Source organism: Acomys russatus, chromosome 20, assembly GCF_903995435.1.
Source record: "Acomys russatus chromosome 20, mAcoRus1.1, whole genome shotgun sequence".
In the NCBI taxonomy this organism is placed as follows: domain Eukaryota; kingdom Metazoa; phylum Chordata; class Mammalia; order Rodentia; family Muridae; genus Acomys; species Acomys russatus.
The window spans coordinates 62,914,338-62,940,126 of NC_067156.1; the positions used below are offsets into that span (position 1 = coordinate 62,914,338).

The following is a 25,789-nucleotide window of genomic DNA, read 5'->3' on the forward strand; positions in this document are numbered from 1 at the left end:
TGTTGCTATGTGCCAGACCACCTGCTAGTCAGCTTGATCAGCAGAGTATATTTGGACTTCCCCAAGGTGAGCTGATTGTGTTGCTAGGGACTATTTTTCTGTTTAGACTAGTTTGTGTTTTTTTCTGTAATCTGGGTTCAGCCCTTGGCTAGGCTTAACACAAAACGGACTTTCTTTTTCAAGATGGAGTTTGTCTGGTCCCTCCACTTCAGCCTCCCAAGTGCAGGTATATAACCCCCACCGCTCATTTCCTCAGGAGCAATTTTTCTTTTTTCTTTCTTTTTTTTCCTGAGCAATTTTTCATCCAGCAATCTTCTATCTCGTGTCTTTTCATTTTTCCTCATTGTCAGAATTTCTTGATCTTTCAACTTCAGCAGGGTTCTCTAGGGCCCTCTTTTCAGGTCATTGACATTAACTTCAAGGTTAGGAAAAAAAAAATCAGCCACGGTCAAGATATAAATTAAAAGTCTTATTCAGCTGGGTGTGGTGGCGCACACCTTCAATGCTAGCGCTCAGGAGGAGGCGGATCTTTTTGAATTCGAGACCAGCTTGGTTTACTAAAGCATGTCAAGCCAGCCAGCGTTACATAGTGATACCCTGTCTCAAAAGCAAAACGAACAAAAAAATCACACACACACACACACACACACACACACACACACCTTATCTGCGAGCACTATTAACTCGAACAACGGTTTACCCGTCACCCATGTTTGGATTATCCTACCACAGCTACTCTGGGGATGGCATTGTGGCTGTTTCCTCTGTTCTTAACCACCTTCGGAAGAGCATTGTGAGAATCCTCCCGAATGAGTCTTGTCAACTCTTTTCTCCAGGCCACTTCCTCAGCCCAGGCTGTCCCTCCAAGTCCGGAAGAACGCAGCAGTTCCGTGTGATTCTACGAGCCTCGGTAGCAGCCCGGACTCCCGTGCACGGAAAAGAGAGCGGGGGTAAAGGAAGTTAGGAGGCAGGCGAAGCTCGGCAGGGACAGGCCACCACCGGAAGCGCGTGGGGGGCGCTCGGGCGGAAGGCCGCGCACGGTGGGCTGGGGGGCGCCACGAAGGGGCGGGGCCTGAGCGCGCCGGGGGCGGGGCTCCCGCGCAGGTCACGTGAGGGGCTCGGTGGTGGTGGTGGCGGCGCGGCGGCGGCGGCGGCGGCGGCGGCGGCGGCGGCGGCGGCCGTGGCGTCTAGAGAGGCGCCCAGTGCAGGATGTTGCAGGAGACGGCGGTGGTGTCTTTGGCGGCAGCGGGCGGAGGAGCGGTGACGGCTGAGGCGCCCGCGGGCGGGATAAGATGGCGGATTTCGAAGAGTTGAGGGTGAGCGTCGCGGGGGGAGTGGAGGCCGCAGGGCGGGGGGAGGGGAGGCGGGAGCTGCGCGGCGCCGCCGGGGCGTGCGGCCGGTTGGCGGAGCTGCATCCACGGGCGCTGCGCTGGGAGGGACAGAGCCCGGGCGTCGGGCCTCACACCTGCGGCCAGCCTTCGGAGGGAGGGCCGGTGGGTGGACTCGGCTGGGCACGGGCAGCGGCGTTCGCCTCAGTGCTGGCGACCCCTCAGTCTTGCGTGCCCGCCGTTCACCGTGTGAAGACCGCCCTCGGAAACGTGGAGTCGCGTTTAGGAATTTTCCTGTCCCCCCGCTGTGGGCTAGGCAGGTCTGTCACGAGATGAGGCCCCTTCCTCCCACCAGTGCTTTCTCCCTCAGCGTGGGGAGAAGCGCGGTCTTTTGGGAACACTGCCTTGCATAGCCGGCCTTATACCCAGATACTCGTTTTGTAACCATGGTAAGAAATCGTCAAAGTCCGTGTTGTCATGCATTTGTAGTTTGTGCTCTTGAGGAAAAACTGTTTGCTAGCACGAGGACAAGGTCATAACTTTATTGTTGGTACCTTTGTAGTTGGAGTTTAAAATAGAGGGAGTTGGAGGTTGCACGGAAAAAGGTTCTTTTTTCTTCTCCGCTAGCCTGATGAGCTGCTTCTTCACAGAAGCTTTGTCTCAAACTAAACCAGGTGTGATAAGTTAGCTGGATTGAAATCCGAAATACAGAGGATATATGTGAGATGTTTACAAGTAGAAACCGTGATTATTTTTTTCCTTGTGTTTTAAAGTAGTGTTTTAAGTATAGAGTTGAGGTTAAATGAACTATAACCAGTTGGGATAACTTAGCCGCGTGTGGTATTTGGGTTTCTATACCCTGATGAACTGTTTCGTAAGACTGTGATTGTTTGTGGGAAAAGATTGTTAGTGGCTGGACACCAACAAAAGAGTGTGAGAGATTGCACGGGGCCTACCATTTTCCCTTGTGTTTCAGAAAAGACTGACTTTCCCACTAAGAAAATAATATCGCTACGTGTTGTATCCACACACACTTTATACTGAGAACCATGATCATAAAGGCCATTTGAACCATAACAGTCCTAAGTGTTCTGTGGTGCTCCTGAAACAAGCAGGCCTGAGCCTTGCTCTAGCCAACTGAATGCTGGAGTTATTTTTACCTGCAATATTACCTTAACTTTTGTACAGTAACATGTATATTTTCTCTTCGCGGGAAGGTAGGGCTTCGCTGCTGCTGCTGTTGTCGTTGTTTGAATTTGGTTCGTGGAAATCTCTGCAGGGCTTGTATGAGACTTTTAGAAATGCTACTGGTTAAAGTGAAGAATTAACCTTAATCATACAGGGTGGAAAAGGGCACCAATACTCAGATTGAAGTGGAACCAGGACCTTGAGAGCAGTGAACACCAAAGTGGCCCTTTTTGCATTTTTCCCATTTTGTCTCATCCTTAAGTCACCTGGAAGCCCTTAGCTGGCCAAGTGACCATCAGAGACGTGACCTCAGAGTTTCCAGAGGAAAGGAAGGAAGGAATGAAGGCTGCAGGCTGAGTATATGCTGGAAGAATTATCCACAATGTTTTTCTTTTTTCTTTTCCTTTTTTTTTTTTTTTTAAGATTTATTTACCAGAAGAGGGCATCAGATCTCATTATAGATGGTTGTGAGCCATCATGTGGTTGCTGAGAATTGAACTCAGGACCTTTGGAAGAAGTACTCTTAAGCTCTGAGCCATCTCCCCAACCCTATCCACAATGTTTTACCTTAGCTTCTTAGACAGACTCATATTAACTTGTGTTTAAAGAACCACTTCTCCGGTGAGAAAAGTGATGATTATGATGGTGCATTGTCACTTTAATGTGGACATGCCAAACTCTGGTTCAAATATTTCATAGATATATTGCCATTCTCAAAATTTTATGAAAAAAATGAAACAAAGACAAAAATTTCTCCTAGATCACAGTTTGAGAGTTGAAAGTTTCAAACATCAGTTATCTTACTTCAGAGTCCTGAGTTCTTTTGTCCATGTTAGAGTTAATTATTCAGATGCCTTTGGGTCCAGGTGGAACTCCTAACCACTGACATTTATGGAATAAGTTAAATGATAAATACCACCCCGTTGAATCATAAAAGTGGAAGAAAGGGGCTGGAGAGATGGCTCAGCGGTTAAGAGCACTGACTGCTCTTCCAAAGGACCCGGGTTCACTTCCCAGCACCCACATGGCAGCTCACAACTGTCTGTAACTCTAAGAGCTGACACCCTCAAACAGACATACATGTAGGCAAAGCACCAGTGCACATACAATAAAAATAAATAAATTATAAAAAAAAAAAAGAAAGAAAATGGGACTGTTAAAAAAAAAAAAGTGGAAGAAAAATAGAGTGGGAAAAAACCAAACCAAAGCAAACCAAAACCAAATAAACACACACACACTCATACACGAAAAAACAAACAGGAATGGAGAGATGGCTCAGAGGTCTGTTCTTCCAAAGGTCCTGAGTTCAGTTCCCAGCAACCACATGGTGGCTCTCAACCATCTATAATGAGATCTGGAGATCTGGTGCTCTCTTCTGGAGTGCAGGCACACATGGAGGCAGAATACTGTATAAATAGTAAATACTTTAAAAAACAAACAAAAACTATAATCAGAGAAGGGGAAGAAACTCTCAGAATGATGGTTTCTGATCTATATTATATTCTAATGATCAGAGTGGCAATTAAATTATAGGACCAGAGAAAATCTGTGCATTTGTTTTTTGGTTATCTTCTTGGCAGTGGAAGGAATGATACTTTTCTTCTTTGTTTCCTTTTCTTTCTTTTTTTGGTTTTTCCAGACGGAGTTTCTCTGTGTAGCCTTCGCTGTCCTAGATTCGCTTTGTAGACCAGGCTGGTCTGGAACTCACAGAGATCTGCCTGCCTCTGCCTCTGGAGTGCTGGGTTTACAGGCATGTGCTTCCCAAGCCCTGTTGGTACCACAGTTTAAGCTGCTGAAGATCAGCAGTCAGCAGTCAGTCTGTGTCTATTCTGGAAGAATTGTTGGGGAAAGATAATTGCCTCCCCAGTGTGGTTTAGTTATCCATGTCTTCTTACTTTTTAGGCTTGGCAAAGGGGTGGGGTGGGGAGGTGCCGTTTGGTCAGGCAGCTGTGGAACCTTGAGGGGTTGCTTGACAAGATGTTTTTCAAGACTACAGTGTGAGCCAGGGACAAAGAGACACTGTGTGGTCCCAAAATATGGCAGCTCTGTTTTGCCTTTCAGGCCCAAGTGACTAGTTGATTACCAGTCTAGCTTTGTTCCATCCTTCTGAGAGAATATGATGAGTGTAGAACTTTTTGTCAGTCCACTGGACTGTAGCCGGGGCATTGGAATCATGGTACAAACCTTATGTAGGAAGCTGTTCTAATGGGTTGAAGGAAAGGAAGGGGGACATTCTTTGAGAAGGAAGAAGGTGGCCAGTGTAATCAAAGATGATTATAATATTGTGGTTAGTATAAGAAGCTTTGATGTGCCAGGGAAATTACTTGGTTTCCTAGATGCTCACTTAAAACATCTTTGTTATAATTGAAGGGATGGCTAACTAGTGTGTGAATTAGCAGCTGGATGTGAATTAACTTGGTACATACTATTTTAGTTTCTGTTCTATTGCTGTGAAGAGCCACTTTGACCAAGGCGACTCCTAAAAGAAAACATTTAATTGGGGGCTTGCTTACAGTTTGAAAGAGTTATTTGTTCATCATCATTGTTGTGAGAAGCGAACAGGCATAGGCTTAGAGCCATCCCAGCTGATACAGTGCTTCTCAACCTTTGTAATTACCATAGTGCTGCAACCCTTTAGTACAGTTCCACTTGTAACTCCCAACCATAAAATTCTTTCTTTCTTTTTTTTTTTTTTTTTTTTTTTTTTCGAGACAGGGTTTCTCTGTGTAGCCTTGACTATCCTGCACTCACTTTGTAGACCAGGCTGGCCTTGAACTCACTGCAATCCACTTGCTTCTGCCTCTGCCTCCCAAGTGTTGGGATTAAAGGTGTGTGCCACCACACCCGGCTCATAAAATTATTTTCATTGCTACTTCATAACTAATTATACTATGCTATGAATCTTAATGTAAATACCTGTGTTTTCTGATCGTCTTGGTCAACCCCTGTGAAAGGATTGTTTTGACCCCTAGGTTGAGAACTATTGAGCTAACAGTTTTATATCCTGATGCCTGGTCAGCAGGAAGCAAGAGAGACACATGGGCTTGGCCTGCACTTTTGAAACCTCAAAGCCTACCCTAGCCGCGCACACTTCCTCCAACAAGGCTATACTTCCTAATTTTTCTAATCATTTTCAAACAGTTGACCAACTGGGGACCAAACATTGAAACATGAGACTCTTGGGGGGCATTCTCACTTAAACTACCACAAAGGTCAATGATACTTCTGTCATTACCACTTTTTCCCCTTAAAATAATCCCTCAGAGAGCTAAGTACTGGGTGCAGTCATGGAGGTGCAACAGTCGGGTTTCCGGGACCAATTCAGCCGATTCCTCCATTCACCAGCTTGCTTCTTACACAGTTCCAACATTGGCTTTCTGGTGGCAGCCATTGTTCAAAACTTTCTGCAGCAATTCAGTCTAGTTAATCCACTCTGTTCTCTACTATCTGTTTGTAGTGACATTCTATTTATTTCTTTTTCTTTTCCAGACTTAATTCACTTTTTCTTGTATAAAAACCCCTATGTGGTAGCCATGGCCGGAGCCTGGGTCCTCTGAACAGAGACTCTGGTGTGAGTTTTCACTAGATCAGTGAATTCCTGATGAGAAGAGTTGGTGAACACAGTCTCTTTCCCTCTAGAGGTTGGGTGTCAGGCAGCTGTAGGTCTTAGAGATGGCATCAAAGGTGGCTTTGGTAAAGTTGCCCAGGGTGGCAGGCATCCCCTGGCTGATGTGTCACTGTCATCAAAACTGGCCATCATCAGTAGCTTTTTGGGCACAGGAGCAGAGACAATACCAGTGCCCCCTCTGGGGGCAGGGATGAGCCGCACTAGAATAGAGCTGCAACAGCCTGTCACCTTGCACAAAACAGTGAGTGGCTTGCCAATCTTGTTGTTCCCCTAGTAGCCTCTCCACACAGGGATGATGGAAAGCTTGGCCAGGATGATGGCCCCTCCAATGGTGGTGGCTACTGCCTTGCCGCACTTAACACCAAGACCAACATGACCATTGTAGTCCCCAATAGTGACAAAAGCCTTGAACCTGGTCCGCTGGCCAGCCCGTGTCTCTTCTGCACTGGCATGATCTTTGCAACTTCCTCCTTGAGGGATGGGCCCAGGAAAAAGTCAATAATCTTGGATTCCTTAATGGGCAGGGAGAACAGATAAATCTCCAAGAACTTGATCTTCTTGGTGACGGGGATCCACTCCTTGTCTTTTGCTTCACTTCCACATGTCCTGCAGCCTTGACCTCCTAATCCTTGGCCTCCAGGCCCTTCCCATTTGGTAGTTTCCTGAGGAAGAAAGGAGGATTTATATTTCTTAAAAGGACATTCCTCCTTTATTCATTACCTTTCATGTATTGAGAACTCGATTTCTGTGTATCTAACATAGAGTGAAGATACATATGACAGCTTAGATATGTATGGTGTTGATTACAATTTTATAGTTATGGGTAAGCTAGAACATTTATAAAGTTTGGAAAGTTTGTTACATCGTACTTTGAAATCAGTTAGATTGGCTGGTAGAATTTGCTTAATATACTTCATGCCCTGGGTTTGGGACTGTGGAAGGTGGGATGTGGAAAGTAGAGGTGGGTCTTTGATACTAAGAGTCTTTAGTAATTCTGTAACAGGTAATTTTCTGCCTAGAATATCCAAGGTGATCCCTTTACGCCTACAAGAAATCTTCATTTATCTTCATTTTTATAACTTTAGGTACCACTAGGATAGAGGAAGAATGAGAAGTTAATGAGATGTTCATGTTATAAGTCCTCATCACCCCTCCACCAAATCACTGGACAGGGGAGACAGACTAATATATATGTGCTGTGACAGCCCATGGTGTTTCAACACTATAAGGAGACACAATGAGGATTCCAGTACTTTGCTTGAGTTACCTATGAAGTCATGCCACAATTAAATAAATGTTATTTTAAAATGAAATAAACGATTTCCAGTTGTCAGTGAGCCATGATATTCTTGGTATAAGCAGGCACTTTTGTATTGTTTGCTTTGTAGGTCTGTTTGTACCTTTCAGTAAACACGAGTAACTTTTGTAACATCTGAACATTCCTTTTTCCTTCAGCATTTTTGTCTTTGTTTCTGTGGGTTTGATGCCTACTTTTTAATTAGTTTTAAATTGGAATCATTTACCTGTTGTAAGATTAAGCCACTGGAAAGTATTGAGTATGGTGTTCTTTAGATTATTCACAAAGTCATCCTAGTATCACCACTGTCTAATTCAAGAGCATTTTTCTTATTCCAAAATAGTCCTTATTTCCACATTCACTATAATAGTCACTCCTTATAGTTCACCTTTTCCCCAGGCCATACCATCTACTAGTCTTCTTTCTGTCTGTGGACTTGCCTGTCGTGAACATTTCTTACAAATGGAATCACACCACAGTGGCCTCTGTGTCTGGCTCATTTTCATTTAGCATAATGTTTTCCAGCTTCGTCTGTGTTGTGGCATGTATAAGCAATTTGTTCAGGTTTTTTGTTTGTTTGTTTGTTTTTGTTGTTTTCAAGACAGGGTTTCTCTGTATAGCCTTGGCTGCCCTGGACTCACTTTGTAGATCAGGCTGGCTTTGAACTCACAGAGATCCACCTGCCACTGCCTCCCTAATTTGTTCCTTTATGACAGAACAGTATTCTGTTGTGTGAATGTATTGTCTAGCATTTTACTTATTGACTAGTACAAATAATCATCTGCATAGGCACAAGTTTTCTATAGAATAGGTTTTCAGTTCTCGAGTGGATATTTAGAAATGGAACTGATGCGTAGTGTTCTGTTCACTTTTTGTATTTAATGCGGGATCTCATCGTAGCACAGGCTGGTCTTGAGTCCTGGTCCTCATGCTTCTACTTGCGGAGTATTGGAATCACAGGCATGCTCCACGATGTTTAGCTTCTTTCCTTCCCTTCCCCGCCGGTATGGAGTTATACTCAAGCGTCACCCAGCACCACATTCTGACAGATATGTTGGCAGGCAGTTTCCATTTTGTGGAACTATCACAGGATGTTGTTATTTTGGGTTTTTCTATAATTTTCTTTTTCATTAAATTTTTAAAAATTTTATTTATGTGTATGAGTGTTTTACCTGCAGTGAAAGTCCGTACCTACTGAGGCTAGAAGATGGCATTGGAGCCTCTGGAACTGGAGTAACAGATAGTTGTGAGCCACCATGTACGTTCTGGAAATCTAACCTATATGTCTTCTGGAAGAGCAGCCAGTGCTTTTATTTGTCTCTTTCTTTTATTATTTATTTATTTATTTATTTATTTATTTATTTTGCATTTTCAAGACAGGGTTTCTCTGCATGGCCTCAGTTGTCCTACACTCCTTTTGTAGACCAGGCTGGCCTTGAACTCACAGTGATCTGCCTGCCTCTGCCTCCCAAGTGCTGGGATTAAAGGCGTGCACCACCATGCCTGGCGGCTTCAGCCAGTGCTTTTAAGCATTGACCCATCTCTTCAGACCCCCTTTCTGTTTTCTTTCTATTTTTGAGGCATAGTCTCTTGTAGTTTAGGCTGATCTTGAGCACTGTGTAGCTGAAGATGGTTCTGAGTTCCTGATCTTACCAGTATGTGCCCACACATTTGGCTTTATATAGTATATTTACACAAATATAGGTGGGATAGCCTACTATGTACACTTAGGCTATATGGTGAGTATTTACATATGCAATATGCAGTAGCCTGTTGCTCCTAAGGCCATGAACAAAATAATAAAGTGATTAAATCAAGCATAAAAGAAAATGAAGCAATAAAAAACTGGCAAAGAAAGAGGTTAGTGAGGCTGCTGCAGGCATAACAAGGTGTACTTTTTCACAGTAAACTTTACTTTTTTCTTTTTAAAAGTTTACTTTATGTGTACGGGTGTTTTGTCTGCACACCACTGTGTGTCTGGTGCTTGAGGAGTTCAGAAGAGTTAAATCTCCCAAGACTGGAGTTACAGATGGTTGTGAGCCACTGTGGGTGCTAGGAATCAAACTGGGGTCTCTGGAAGAGTAACTAGCCAGTGTCCACAACTGCTGAGTCATCTCTTCAGTGCTTTATTGATTTTTGTTTGCTTGCTTGAACAGTACAGTATGACAATTTTTAAAAAAAAATTTTTCGAGAGAGTTTCCTGTGTATCCCTGGCTGACCTGGACTGGCTTTGTAGACCAGGCTGGCCTTGAACTCACAGAAATCTGCCTGCCTCTGCCTCCGCCTCCTGAGTGTTGGGATTAAAGTGTGTGCGACTATGCCTGCGACAATTCTTTACATAACATTTATGTTGTATTAGGCATTATAAATAATCTAAAGATAACTTTTTCAGGAGGAATTGTAGATGACATGAAAGTTTTGTTTGCAGTATCCATTCATATCTTTATGTATAGAGAGACTTACTTACTAATTCTTCTATGAGACCTCAATCCCTCAGTTACTTTGATAGAATAAATCATAGACGTTTAAGATATCCTGTTACTTTCAGTTTAAAACATCTATCTAGACCTAAAAACAGCTCCTAAACAACTAAGCTTAATTGTAAAACTAAGATGTTTTAAGTTGATAATGGTAATGATAAATAGTGATTTACATTCAGAATTTTAGATGCACCAAGACAGGAAAGATGTTTCCTTCAAGGCTGCCAAATACAAATAGCCAAAACACTAAGAATGTAACATTCATATAATTCCTGATTGTTTCATGGTTCTTGTTGCTGTAGGTAGTTTATTGTGTACATGAGTAATAATATGAATGTATATGTGAGAAATAAAAAAAATTTTAAAGCTATTTTCCTCCAAAAATACTATATAACAAAGGAAAAAAATCATATTAATAAATGTCTGCATGAAGGTTAAAAAAAAAAAAAGGTGAGTCCAGACAGCCAAGGCTACAAAGAGAAACCCTGACTCGAAAAAACAACAACGACAACAACAAAAGAAGAATTGGAGAGGGAGCCTGGTGGTGGTGACCCACGCCTTTAATCCTAGTATGTAATGAGATCTTTGTTTTCACTTTTCTGATTATTACTTTGTCCCCTTCCCTCCCCTGTCTTAACACATTCTGCCTGTGTTCTCCAGTGCAGTACTGAATAGACACTGTGGGGGGGCGGCATAGCAGCCTGAGCTTTTCTCTTCCTTAAGGGAGTGCTTTCAGGGTTTTGCAGTTACGTATGATGTTTGCTGCAGGCTTATTAGAGCGTCTTTTCAAGTTAATGTTTTTAAGTTTGCTAACTATTTAAAATTATGAATCGATACTGAATTTTAGCAAAAGCCTTTTCTATGTTTTTGAAAATCATTGTTTTGTAATCATTTTAACATAATGAAGTAGATTGCTTGTTGTATTATATCTAAACTAATCTTGTATTCATAGTACAAATTTCACTTTGCCTTCCCTCTTCCAGAAGAATTGTCGTGTCATTAGAATAATGTGTTTTAGTCTGGTGCAATGGCGCAAGCCTGTAATCTTATCACTTGGAGAGGCAGAGGCAAGTGGATCTCTGAGTTCTAGGGACAGGCAAGGCTGCACAAAGAAACCCTGTGTCGGGGGAGGAGGGGGTCGGGGAGAATAATGTGTTTTATAAATGTCTAATAGAATCTGCTGTAAATTTGTTGGTGGTGTTTTCTTTTAACACTATTTTAAAAATATTTTTTATTTAATTTTAATTTATATGTGTTGGTGTGAGGATGTCAGCTCTTGGATTTATGGACAGTTGTAAGCTGTCATGTGGGTGCTGAGAATTGAACCCAGGTTCTTTCGAAGAGCAGGCAGTGCTCTTAGCCACTGAGCCATCTCTCCAGCCCCTGAACACCATTTTTTAACCAATTGATGCAATTACTCTGTTTATAATTCTAATTTTCAACTCCTCCTCCCCATCTTGAATAGAAGTTTGTTCATTTCTTCTATTTTCTTTCTTTTTTTTTTTTAATATTTATTATTATGTATACAGTACTCTGCCTGCATGTACACCTGCAGTCCAGAAGAGGGCATCAGATCATATTATAGAGGATTGTGAGCCACCATGTGGCTGCTGGGCATTGAACTCAGGACCTCTGGAAGAACAGTCAGGGCTCTTAACTGCTGAGCCATCTCTCTAGCCCTCTATTTTCTTTCCTTTTTTTCTTTTTGTTTTTTTGAGACAGGGTTTCTCTGTGTAGCTTTGGCTGTCCTGGACTCCCTTTGTAGGCCAGGCTGGCCTCGAACTCACAGCAACCCACCTGCCTCTGCCTCCCGAGCGCTGGAATTAAAGGTTGTGCCCTGCTTTTTTTTTTTTAAGATTTATTTATATATTGTGTATACAGTGTTTTGCCTGCATGTACACCCGCAGACCAGAAGAGGGCATCTGATCACATTGTAGATGGTTTTGAGCCACCATCTGGTTGCTGGGAATTGAACTCAGGACCTCTGGAAGAGCAGTCGGTGCTCTTAACCGCTGAGCCATCTCTCCAGCCCTATTTTCTTTTTCTTTTTGATATCCCTACCTCTGTCTCCTGAGTGTAGGGATTAAAGGCATGTGCTCTTTAACCTCCTTTTTAAAGTGCCCTGGTTTATTCTTGATTATTTTAGCTAAAATATTTGTCAACTGCCCCAGTAGTGGTGGCTTTTAATTGAATCCCTGCCTTCGAAAAACAAAAATTTAAAAAAAAAAAAAAAAAAAAAAAGCTTGCCAACTTTTAAAGACTTTTCAGAGGATTAAGTTTTTCTTTATGCTCTTTACTGTGTCATTTGATTAATTTTGCCCTTAATTTCTTACTCTTTTCTGGCCTATTATTTTTTTCTCCCTAGTTTCTTTTTCTTTCTTTCTTTCTTTCTTTTCTTTTCTTTTCTTTTTTTTATTTTTTGGTTTTTTTGAGACAGGGTTTCTCTGTGTATCCTTGGCTTCTCTGTCCTGGACTCACTTTGTAGGCCTCGAACTCACAGCCTCTGCCTCCCGAGTGCTGAGATTAATGGCATGTGCCACCATGCCTGACGTTCCCCCTAGTTTCTTACGTTGAGTGTCTCATTCTTTAGTATTTTATTATATTATATAGGCATTTAAGACCATAGTGTGAGGTGTGTATCTGTGTCTGTCTGTCTGTCTGTCATAGTTGGTACATGTGCATGTGTTTGGAGGCCAGAGGATGGGTGTCTTCCTTATTTGCTCTCTACCATACTCTTTTGAGTTTGTCTCATTGACTGTTGGGCTCACCTGTTTGGCTGCTATGAGCTCCAAGTACCCTCCTGTCCTCACCTCCCTCACCCTGAGATTATAGGTGTGAGCTACGGCACCTAGCTTTTTATGTAGATGCTGGGAATCTGCACTCAAGGTCTCATGTCTATGACAGGAGGCCCTTACTAACCGACAAACCTTTTAATTAATTAATTTTATGTGTATGGGTGTTTCATCTGCATAAATATCTGTGCATCACATTTGTGCTTAGTATCCATGGAAGACAAAGTGCATCAGCTCTAGGACTAGGATTATAGATGGTTGTGAGCCACAATGTAGGTGGTGGAAATTGAACCTGGGTTCTGTGCAAGAGTAGCACGTGCTGTTAACCACTGAGCCATCTTTCTAGCTATCATGAACTCTCTCCCACCTCCTACCCCTGACCAAAGTGTGTTTTAGGTAGGGTCTTTTATATAGCACAGGCTGGACATAAACTCACTGGTGATGCTCCTGTTTCAGCCTCTTGAATGGCTGAATGTTGGAATTAGGTATATGCCACACCTAGCTTTTAAATTTGGTTATTGATTTGTAATTGCACTATGCTGATGGCCAAGGTCAGTGTGATAGCAGTTGTTGTACATTTGTTGCTGGGTGGTGGTGTTGCATGCCTTTAATCCCAGCACTTGGGAGACAAAGGCAGGTGGATCTTTTGAGTTCCAGGATAGCCAAGGCTACACAGAGAAACCTTCTCTCTTGAAAAACAAACACAAAAATTTGTTGAAACTATATGGTTATTTTAAAAAATGTTACTCCCTTTATTCCCCTCCCCAACCCCATAAAAATTGATCCCAGGGAGGTAGAGGCAGGTGGATCCCTGTGAGTTCGAGGCTGGCTTGATCTACAAAGAGAGTTCAGGACAGCCTAGGCTAACACAAAGAGACCCTGTTTCGAAAAACAAAAACAAAAAAATCCCAGGGCCTTGCCACATATTAAGCAAGCCTCTGGAACTGAACTGTATGCTTCCCCTCATGCTTTGAGGCAGACTTTTGCAGTGTCCCTTTAACTTTCTAAGTGCTGACTTTGCAGGCATTGTGCCATTAGCCAGGTACTCAGATGGTCACTTTGAAAAACATTTTTGTTTGTATTAAGAAAAATTTTTTTTTCCATTTCATCTTATATTTCTAGTGCTCTGATAAAACACCATGACCAAGGTAACTTACAGAATCAACAGTTTATAGAGGGCTTATAAATTTGGAGTTAGAATCAGGGACCAGTATGGCAGGGAGCATGGCAGCAGGCAGGCATGTGCAGAGTCAGTAACTGCGAGCTGACATCTGATCCATGAGTGTAAGGCAGGGTGAATCACTGGGAATGGCTGTCCGGATAGTTAATTATGTTGTTCATCTCTCTCTTTTTAAAAAGATTTATTTTATTTTATGTGCATGAATAGTTTACCTGTATATATGTATGTGCACTGTCTGAGTACCTGGTGTTCATAGAAGTCAGAAGGTAGAGCTAGTGGGTCCTGGGAATCAGGGCCCTCTGCAAGAGCAACCAGTGTTTTTAACCACTGAGCCACCTCTCCTGGTCCCTGTTCTGCATCCGGTGGGAGCCTGGGTTTTATCACATACTCTGCTGGGAAGCTTGGACCCTGTTGAGTACAAAACTGGAAGTGCGTGTACCAGGCTGAAAGGGTGAAGTGCGGAGTAAAAGGAACACTCTAGCCAGGGGCATGAGTTCCCTGCCTGACTGGGGCAAAAGAAGCCAGTAAAGGAGGCTTCCTCAGAATTCCGAAACTGAGAGAGGCACAGGCGGGAGTCCAGTTTTTGTCTGGGTAGACAAAATGGCTGCTTCTAGAACAGCCAGATGCTCACCCCTGCAGATAGGCACTGCTGTGGTGGGTGGAGCTGCACTGGAAAGATGGCAGCAGCAATTCGAGCTGACATGCCTTTGAATAGCAGAAGCTCTTAGTGGCCAGCAACACTTGGCTGACCGAGTGGCAGCGAAGCCCCAGGGGTGCAGTGATGAACTCTTTGAGGAGAAGGAGAGCCCTTCCCAGAATGAATGACGAGTATCAGAAGAGCTTTAATGAAACAGATGATGCTGGCCCATTTATTTGTGTGAAGCAGGGACTTATAAACCTTGGGCAGTGGGAGGGGTTTTGAGGGTAAATGTGTTTGGTTCTTTGGGGCTAGGGGAACCAAGGATACTTCATTTACATGTAACTATCATAAGAGGAGGAAAGCAGTACTTATCCTATGGGTGGGGGGGGAAGAACTCCAGGTACAGTTAAAGGTCATTGGTTGAAAGGAAAAACACCAAGACATCTCATTAGCATAGGATGGGTGAATCCCCGTGTGCACTTTGGAGGCTTATCAGGAAAGGATTGAGCCTGTGATTTCCCTGAGGGCTATGTGACTCTTGGAGGATCTGGGGTTCCCCAGATCAGATGGAGAGGGTACCCAGCTGAGAAACAGACTGTGTCATCTTGTACCAAGCTCAGAGGCTATCAGGAAGAGGCAGACTTAAACCTTAACAGAAGAATCCCACAGGCCTCCCCTTCCACCGCCTTGAGAAGATCCCAATCTTTTGATTTTACTAATGAAAATTCTGAAGTCAGATTTTACCAATGAAGATTCGAAAGTCAAATATTGGGGTGAAAACCTACCAGCATCCAGAAAACATCCAGCTGACCTTCCTACTGAGCTCAGATCTCAAAAGGCAAAAAGCCCAAGGCCAAAAGCTTGCTAGCTTAGTTGACCATCGAGGAGGAAAAGGGCAGAGGCATTCTTCTTCTCCACGATGTCGTAAATACCCTTCAACTCAAACTCCCTCGTTTCATCTTGTTACTTGCTCTGCCTCCTGACCTAGAGTTAATTAATTAATTAATTAATTTTATTTTTTCGTTTTTCGAGATAGGGTTTCTCTGTGTAACGGCCCTGTCTATCCTGGACTCTTTGTAGACCAGGCTGGCCTCAAACTCAGAGATCCGCTTGCCTCTGCCTCTATCTCCCAAGCACTGGGATTAAAGGTGTGCTCCACCAAGTCCCTGTGACCTAAGAATTAATTTTATTAAATCTTGTGTATAGAAAACTCTTGGATTAAAGTGTGCGGTAGGGCTGAACCACACCAAGCAAGAAGCAGAGTTGTTTTTTGTTTTTGTTGTCATTGTCCTAGGTGTTTTTTTTTTTTTCTCCAGACGGTTTCTCTGTGTAGCCTTGGCTGTCCCAGACTCCCTTTGTAGACCAGAGTGGCCTCGAACTCATAGCCATCTGCCTTCCTCTGCCTCCTTGAGTGCTAGGATTAAAGGCCTGTGCCACTATGGCTGGCAAAAAACCAAGTTTTTTTCAGTTCACAATCTCTGGGTTCACAATGGGATCAAATAGCCAGTACCCCTTATGCCAGGATGATTTATTTATGGAACATAGTGTCTCATGTATCCAGTGTTGGCCAAAGATGACTTTGATTGCTAATCCTTTTACCCTGACCTCTGGAATGTTGGAATTGCATGCATGAGCCACCAGACCCAACTTTGTGCAGTGCTTAGAAATCAAATCTAGGGCTTGGCCATGCTAGACAAGCATTCTACCAACCGAGTTACATCCTGAGAAATTCCCCTCCCCTGGAATGTTTATTTTTTCCTGTTCATTTTTTTCTTAGTGTTCTTTTTAAATTTTTATCTATTTCCAGCCCCCTCCTTTTCTCTCCTTCCAGTCCCATCCTCATATCCTCTCCTTTTCTCCCTTTCCTCAGAGAAGGGGAGGCCTCCAAGGGGTACCTTGGCACCTTGGCACCTCAAGTCAAAGTAGGACTAAGTACATCCTCTCCTATTGAAAGCAGACAAGGCAGCCCAGTTAGAGGAAGTCCAGACTCCAGTCCTCTCTCTGCCTAGCTATAGGCTGATCAGCCATTAACCAAACAGAGATGATGGAGAACAGTTTTTAACACAACCTTGAGACAGGGGATTGTTCCTAGAAATGACAATGCCCAGGTGTGGGACATAGAAATCAACATCTGAATACATAGCACACAAGATCATCCTCTGTTGTTAAAAGAAAATCCCAATCTTAATCTACCAATAAAGACACAGGAGCTTAATCTACCAATAAAGACACAGGAGCCAGATCCTGGGGTGAAAACCTGCTAGGTCAGAGAGGCCAAGAAAAGCACCCAATTCACAATCTCAGGGATCACAGTGGGATCGAGTATCCTGCAAGGTCCTCCAGCTGGCTTACAGTGTCAGAGGACTAGTCCATGGTCATCATGGCTTTCTAGCAGGCAGGCACCAGGCAGAAAGAGAGGAGAGAGACCGACTGGGGTCTTCCCTGGAGTTTGAAACCTCAGAGCTCACTCCCTGTTGGGAAGTATTAGCCTCTTGGAGGAAATGTATCACTGGGGACAGGGATGACAGACAGCACATAAGAACATTTACCAAGGGGGCTGGAGAGGTGGCTCATAGGTTGAGAGTGCTGACTGCTCTTCCAGAGGACCTGGGTTCAATTCCCAGGACTGATATGACAGCTCACAACTGTCTGTGACTCCAAGATCTGACACCCTCAGACATATATGCAGGCAAAACACCAATACATATAAAATAAAAATAAATAAATTATATTAAAAAAAAACATTCACCAAACATAAGCCTGCAAAGGCCATTCTCATTCAAACCATGTCACCCTTACCTCATTCTAATATCTGGGGAAGGGTATTTACCACTAAGCAAAACATGAGGCCCACCATTTGTAGATACTGTTTGTCCAGTGAGGACTTTACTTCTCTTCTACTTCTCTTCTACAAAAGTCTTGTTGTATAGCCTCAGCTGGCCTGATACTATGTAGTTCAGGTGAGTGGGCCTTGAGCTAGCAACAACCTTCCTGACTCAGCATCAGTTTTCAGTACTGATTACAGGCTGCACTACACACCCACCTGAGACCTTTCCTCTTCCTCCTCTTTAAAGTCATGATGGGGTTTTGAATTTGTTGATAATTCTGTGTGGATTATGTATGTTCACATGACTTTCTTTTTAGCTGTTGAAGTGCTGTACTATGCTAATATCTTGAACACAGCCTTGCCTCCCTGGCATAATCCTACTTGGTGTGGTACATTATTTTCAGATATTGCTGGACTTTGAAAATATTGTATTAAAGGTTCTGTATATATTTGTGAGGGATATTGGTTTCTATTGTTTTTTTTTTTTTTAAAGAATTCTTTATAATTATTGAGGTCTCAATTTCTTTAAAAAATTTTATGTGAATATATATGTGTGAGAGTATATGCACCACGTACATGTAGTTCTCACCCCTCCCCCACAGACAGGGTCTCTATGTAGTCCTGGATGTCCTGGACTCGCTTTGTAGACCAGGCTGTCCTCAGACTCAGAGATCTGCCTGCCTCTGCCTCCTTAGTGCTGGGATTAAAGGCGTGTGCCACACCCGGCTCATGTAGTTCTTGAGGAGACCAGAAGAGGTCATTGAACCCCTTACTCTGAGTTGCAAGGGATTTTAAGTCACCCAGTGTGGGTGCCGGGAGCTAAATTTCAGTCCTTTGGAAGAGCTGTAGATGTTCTTCATAGACCTCATAATTTATTTCATTTCTTACTGTTTTTTTTTATTTGTTTTTGTTTTTATTTTTTGCTCATATACATGAAATAAATAAACCTTTACAATTGCAAATCTTCTCTCTTTGTTATTTCTTTTCCCTTGGAAGAGCAGGCAGCGCTCTTAACTACCGAGCCATCTCTCCAGCCCTGTCATTCATTTGAAATTTAGACATTTTTGTTTATTTAAATAATTTATTTAGATTACATCTTGATTGTTGTCCTCTCACTTGTATCTTCCTGCCCCCCCCCTCTCTCTTTTCACCTTATCCTCTTCCCCTCGGTCTGTGACAGAAGGGGACCTCCTCACCCACCATATGATCACAGCCTATCAGGTCTCATCCTGGTAGCCTGCTTCCCCTTCCTTGAGTGCCACCAGGCCTCCCCACCAAGGGGAAGTGGTCAAATAGGGGGCACCAGAGCTCATGTCAGTCAGTCTCCTGGCTCTCCACACATCTGTGGAGAATATGCTGTCCATTGGCTAGATCTGAATACGAGAGTCTAGGTTTACTGCATGCATAGTCCTTGGTTGGTACAGTAGTTTGTGTATGTCCCCTGAAATTTAGAATTTTTATCTTTATAACTTAAACTGGAAAGTATTAACTTTCTTTTATTTTGTTTTATTTTTTTTCTCAAGATAGGGTTTTTTTGTGTAGCCTTGGCAGTCCTGGACTTAATCTGTAGACCAGGCTGGCCTTGACCTTGCAGTGATCCACCTGCCTCTGCCTCTGCCTCTGCCTCAGAGTACTGGGATTAAAGGCATACGCTACCACTTTGGCTAACTACTTTCAATACTGAATTTTACATTTAATCTGATAAAGTGGTTTTTGTCTTTAATTTATTTAGTGTGGCTTTTTGTCTTTTGAGATAGCATATCACTTTGTAGCCCTGAGTTGCCTGGAACTGTATTTAGACTAACGTGGTCTTGAACTCAGAGAATCACTCACTTGTCTGTGCCTTCCTGTCTGCTGGTATTAAAGATGTGGGGCTACTACTCCCCTCTCTCAGTTGTGTTTTAGTGTTTGAAAAGCTTTGAAGTTTAATCTTTTGTATTTTGAGTTATGTTATTTAGGTTTCCACGTGTAAATGTTATTTTCATTAGTCATTTGCAGTTTTGTTTTGTTTTTGATGCAGGATCATGCTTTGTAACCCAGATGGTGTGAACTTAAATCTGTAACAGCCTTAGTTTCCTGATTGCTAATATTACAGGTGTGCTACCATGCCCAGTTTATGCAGTCCTGGGACCTTAGACGTCATGCGTGCTTAGCAGACATTCTGCCAACTGAGCTACATATCCAGCTCCTTCTTCAAAGACTTACGGCTTTGTTGTATTATCTAGAATCTTTGGAATCACATTTAATGACAAAATAGTATACATATTATGGGCCTTGGATTTATGATACAGTGTTTCATCTTTAATAGGATATTTGCTATTGACTTCTGATGTTATTTATCATGTTGATAAGGTTTTTATACCTTATTAAGTGGATTTTATCTGAGTAAGTAAAATTTTATCAGATGCTTTTCTGTCATTTATCTAAGTCAATGTGGCTTTCCTTAAGCCAGTAAAATCTTTTTTAAAAAAAGGTTTTCTTTTTATAAACTTCAGAATAATTGTTCAGTTACTCATATCTTCTAAAGGCAATCATTGAGTTTTCTAAAGGAAATCAGTGAATTTTCTAATGTCATTATGAGCAAGTTTTATTATATATTTAATGTTTGAATCCAGTTCTCATCTCAGTTACATGACTGGCTCAGTCCTAGATTTTCCCCCCTATGTCCATCATAAGACCTGAATAGTTTTGTATAATTTCTTTGTTTTTTAGTATGATAAAATATGGCAAGTATGAGCCACGCGTGGTGGCGCGTGGCTTTAATCCCAGTGCTCAGGAGGCAGAGGCAGGTGGATTAATGTGAGTTTGAGGCCAGCCTGGTCTACAAAGTGAGTCCAGGACAGCCAAGGCTACACAGAGAGAAACCCTGTCTCGGGGGGAAAAATTGCAAGTACATCTTGTATTTTTTTTTTTTTTTAATTATTGTTAGGACAACTTTATTCAGAATTCCTAGAGATCTTACAGATCTCTCCATCACTAAGAGATCTTATATAGTTTTAAACCCAAGGCCTGTAATACCTATAATGAGCCATTTTCTCTAAGAGCCTGGATTTTTTTTTTTTAATATTTGAATAGGTGTTTTGATTAAATGTTTTTATCCCACCTTGAAGCATACTAATATTTTTATTTGTTTAAATTTAGATTTGATGAAAAGTTTAGAAATTAATAATCCCTATAAGTCTTATGCCAACTTTGATATGCTTAATCAAATGGAAACATTCTTGCTCGTTCTTTCTTTCTTTCTTTCTTTCTTTCTTTCTTTCTTTCTCTCTTTCTCTCTTTCTTCCTTTCTTTCTTTTTGGTTTTTTGAGACAGGGTTTCTCTGTGTTAGCCTTGGCTGTCCTGGGCTCGCTTTGTACACCAGGCTGTACAAACTCAAAATGATCCACCTGCCTTTGCCTCCTGAGTTCTGGGATTAAAGGTGTGTGCCGCCACCGCCCGGCTCATTCTTGCTTTTTCAAAGATGGCAAATTCTCCCTGTACACTTTACTCAGCTGAAGTAGTTATCAGCCATAATCTTTTTTATGTCATACTCCGTACAAATTATTTGAAAGAATATGTCATTTTGAGTATTTCATACCCGTTTAGCAGTACTATCTGACTATAATGATAAGATTGTTTTTCTCTGCTATACTTAGAGATATATTTTGGCTCAGGGCTTCATATTTCAGTCTGTGGTTCATTGATATCTTTCTTTTTCTTTCTTTCTTTCTTTCTTTTTTTTTTTTCCCCTTCGAGACAGGGTTTCTCTGTGTAGCCTTGGCTGATTTGGACTCACTTTGTAGACCAGGCTGGCCTCGACCTCACAGCGATCTGCCTGCCTCTGCCTCCCAAGTGTGGGATTAAAGGCGTGCACCACCGCACCTGCCTCATTGATATCTTTCTTATGTCCTATAGTGAGGGAGACCATCATTTCAGGGAAAGGTAGAGCTGAGCTGCTTACTTTATGGCAGCCAGGAAGGGACGTGGCCTCAGTTTCAGTAGTCTCTGCAGAGATATGCATACTCCCTCTCCACACTCTACCGACCTAACTTCCTGTCACTAGGCCTCTGCTTCCTTGTTCTGTCATGGGATCCCCCTCTGGGGTGAATAGACACCCGTGTGTGTGTCTCCAGAAAAAGTTGTGTCACATAACAACCCACACTGGCAGAGGTTTTGATTATCAATAATCTATATAGTTCAACATTTTCCCACTTTTCCTTTTTAAAATACAAATAAAATACAAATGAGATGATTACTGTGTGTGCTAAAATGTGGCAATATTAACTTCACATTTTCTTCAACAGCCCAGGAAATAGGATTCCTCTTTTTCCTTGGCGGTTGCCAGGATTTGTTTACTAAACTGCCTGGTCTGTGTAGTGGTTTTAGATGGAGCAGGGAGACAAAATATTACTATCTCTTACTGAATCAGATGGGATAACTTACTTTTCTTTTTTAAAATCTCTTTCCTTTGCCTTTCAGAATGCTTGCATTTAAGTAACTGCTTTATTCTCAAGCTTGCCTCTTGCTTTCTGTACATACACAGGAGCTTATTCTGTAGCTACACCGTTGTCTTGGAACTTGAGATGATACTCTTGCTTCAGCTTTCTCAATGTTACGGTTTCAGGCGTGAGCCACTATGCTTGAAAAGATCTCGTTGCATGTACTTTCTTTTTGTTCTTTAAGAAAAAGTGGCTTTCATAGCCCACACTGCTCTCAAATTTGCCATCCTCCTGCTTCATTCTCTAGATGGGTAGAAAAGAAGGTGTGTACCACCATGCCCAGTTTCTATCATCATTATCACTACTTTTTCTTTTCTTTTCTTTCTTTCTCTTTTTTTTTTTAAGATAGGGCCTCTCTATTCCTGGCTGTCCTAGAACTGTCTAAGTGGGCCAGACTGTCCTTGAACTCATAAGATCCTTTATCCTCTGTGTTTGGTGCTGGGGTTAAAGGTGTGTGCCATAATGCCTAGCCTTTTTATTCTTCTTAATATACTGTATATTTGTTTATTTTTCTGTTTTGGGGTTTGATTTCATTTTGCTTTCTAGTTAATGTGTGGGTTTTTTTTTTTTTTTTTTGTCATCGTTTTGTTTTGCTTTATTCTTTAATTCCTCCCCCTTTATGACTGCTTTTGGTACTATTTGATTCTTGAACTATTTTTATAATTACAGATGTATTTAGAGAGGTGTCCAGAGCTTTTTATAGATTTTGAAATGTAGTATGTCTTTTTACTTTGTCTATGAGTGTTTTGTTTGGATGCATGTTTATCAACCATGTGCCCGTGGAGGCTGAGTGAGGGTCTCTGGAGTTACCAGTGGTTGTGAGCTGCCATGTGGCTGTTGGGAATGGAACCTAAGTTTTCTTTTTGCAAGAGCAGGAAGTACTCATAACCATGATCCATCTTTCCAGCCCCTGTAGTATATTCTTTATTGCTTCTTTTTTGTTTGTTTGTTTGGTTTTTTGAGACAGGCTTTCTCTGGGTAGCCTTGGCTGTCTTGGACTCACTTTGTAGACCAGGCTGGCCTCGAACTCACAGTGATCCGCCTGCCTCTGCCTCCCGAGTGCTGGGATTAAAGGTGGCACTACCACGCCCGGCTTTTATTGCTTCTTTTAATAGTTGACATTTAATTTTTTTTTTTTTTTTGGCCTGAGATGAGTTAAAATATTTTATTGTAAGCAAAGGACCCATTTAGAATTCCTCAAGTAAAAGTAGGCTTAATCATAGGGAGTGATTTTTATAAGGATTGAGTCTTTCCATGACCTCTGAAACAGACAGTGGTTAGGATCTAAGAGATTTTCTGATTTGCCGTGCGTGCAGACTATCTTAGGATGTTAGTATCCTTATTCATTTATTATTTTTTTGCTATGTTGATTTTGTTAACTTTCTCTTTCTTCCTATTTATAAATATAGATACAGGTTATTTTTATGTAGTAGTAACTAAAATAGGTAGCATTTAATAATAAAATTTATGAGATTCCCTGGCAATTACAAAAGTAGCCTCTTAGTCCCTATTATACATTATGGCAGATGGGGGAAGTCATCAAAACCTTGTATCAACGCTGTTTAAAAAAATTTTTTTTAAAGTGTTAATTTTTACATACACATTTATGTCATTACACATATATACAATAAACTACCTATAGCAAGAAGAACCATGACACAATCAGGAATTATATAAACGTTATGTTCTTAGTGTTTTAGCTATTTGTATTTGACAGCCTTGAAGGAAACACCTTTCCTGTTCTTTTTTTTTTTTTTTTTTTTTTTTTTTTTGGTTTTTCGAGACAGGGTTTCTCTGTGTACCCTTGACTATCCTGGACTCGCTTTGTATACCAGGCTGCCCTTGAACTTACAGTGATCTGCCTGCCTCTGCCTCTCAAGTGCTGGGATTAAAGGCGTGCATCACCATGCCTGGCCGGCTCTTTTTAGTTTATATACAGTCTTTCTCCCTACTCTCTGTCTTTTTCTTTAAAAAATTTTTTAATTTATTATAATTTATTTATAGTACATCCTGATTGTTATACCCTTGCTTGTATCTTCCCATTCTCACCCTCCCTCCCTCTTTACCCTATTCCCCTCCTTTAGACCTCTGACAGAAGGGGACCTCCTCTACCATATGACCACAGCTTGTATCAGGTCTTATCTGGGTAGCCTGCTTCCCCTTCCTCTGTGTGCGGCCCAGCCACCCCACCAAGAGGAAGTGATTAAATTGGACCACCAGAGTTCATGACAGAGGTAGTCCTGATTACCCCACAACCAAGGAGAGTGAGTTGTCCATTGGCTAGATGAGAACAGGGGTGCATGCATTGTCCTTGGTTGGTACAACATTTGTGCAGCCCTCCTGGGTCCAGATCCACCAGCCTTGATGGTCTCCCTGTGGGGCTCCTGAGCCCTCTGGGTCCTTCCATCAACCCCATTCTTCCGTACCACTCTCACCTGGAGTCCAGCAGCGAGTCCCAGTCCTGTCATGGGGGCGGGGTTAAAACCTTAGTCTTACAAGAAAGGAATCCTGGCAGCTTCGTGCCTAACTCATGAGCTAGTAGGGAACCCCAAGTCACAGTGAGAAGATGATCTTCTGAGAGTTGGTTTTGGATGGGTGACGCCATATCAGTTTCATCTCTTGGCAGAGGATTCATGTGTGGCGTAGTAAATCTCCCTATGTGGTGTGCCTCTTATGTTCAGAGTTCACTGAAAATCACTCAGTAGCCAGACTCAAAAGGCAGCAAGCCATTTGCCGTACTGACTAGGTCTTACGGACTAAGTAGATGAGATATGTAGAGCAGGAGTTGCTTCTAATGCTGCTTAATACTCAAATACAGATCAGTAAGAGTGCTATGAGGGTGATCTTAATTATTTTTTGTTTTGTTTTTCAAGACAGGGTTTCTCTGTGTAGCCTTGGTTGTCGTTTTGTAAACCAGGCTGGTCTAGAACTCAGAGATCAGCCTGCCTCTGTCTCCCTGGTGCTAGGAACACAGGTGTGTACCACCACTCCTAGCTGTGATCTTAAGTTTTAAGGATTGTAACTGTTCTGTTTTTTACTTTGTAGAGATTCTCTTTTTTTATTTAAGATTTATTTATTTAGTATTTATACAGTATTCAGCCTGCATGTGAGCCAGCACGCCAGAAGAGGGGCACCAGATCTTATTATAGATGGTTGTGAGCCACCAAGTGGTTGCTGGGAATTGAATTCAGGACTCTGGAAGAGCAATTAGTACTCTTAGCCTCTGAGCCAGCTCTCCAGCCTGAGGTCTTATTCTTGTTGAATACTAAGTTGAAATTTAAATATATTTTATAAGTTTGACTGTCAAATAGGATGTATGTGATGTTTAGTCATCGTCTTCTACTACTTCTTCTTCTTCTTTTTTAAAGACACTGTCTGTCCGTGTATTCTTGGCTGTCCTGGACTTGATTTGTAGACCAGGCTGGCCCTTGAACTCAAAGAGATCTGCTTGTCTCTGCCTCCCTGAGTGCTGGGTTTACAGGTGTGCATCACTGTGCCATGCTGCAATGTTTAGCCTTAATATTTTTAAGTCTCTTTTAAAAATTATTTTGTTGCCAAGCAGAAGTGGTACATGCGTTTAATCCCAAACTTAGGAGGAGGCAGAGGCAGGTTGATCTCTTGAGTTTGAGTCCAGCTTGGTCTACAGAGTGAGTTCTAGGACAGCCAAGACTACACAGAGAAACCCCCCTGTCTTGAAAAACTTTAAAAAAAGATTTTTTTAAAAAAATGCTTTGGCTTTGAATACCAGTTAGAGTTGGATTTTCTAGATTTATTAAGGAGCACTAGAAGTTATACATGTGACATAAAAAATCCAATTTGTTTAATTAGTGACAATTTTGTAACAAATGCTGTGTTTTATATTAGCAGGTCTTAGTTTTGAAAAAAATTGTATTAGTTCATAGTGAAGAAGCAAACAGGGATTTTTATATCAGCACACGCTGACAATAA

The 25,789-nt window shown here is 42.0% G+C and overlaps 1 protein-coding gene across 9 annotated transcripts in view; it reads left to right on the top strand.

Moving 5' to 3' along the window:
- Positions 1–1,162: 1,162 nt before the first annotated feature.
- Positions 1,163–25,789, top strand: part of Pias2 (protein inhibitor of activated STAT 2) — an 83,324-nt gene continuing 58,697 nt past the window's right edge. For 8 of the 9 annotated variants that reach the window (XM_051163677.1, XM_051163678.1, XM_051163682.1 and 5 more), the window contains exon 1: positions 1,163–1,316. In XM_051163677.1, the coding sequence (XP_051019634.1) occupies positions 1,293–1,316 (24 nt within the window). In that variant the 5' untranslated portion in view covers positions 1,163–1,292. Of the gene's footprint in view, positions 1,317–1,483; positions 1,778–25,789 lie in introns of those variants that run through there. The other variant, XM_051163679.1, reaches the window with a different exon arrangement.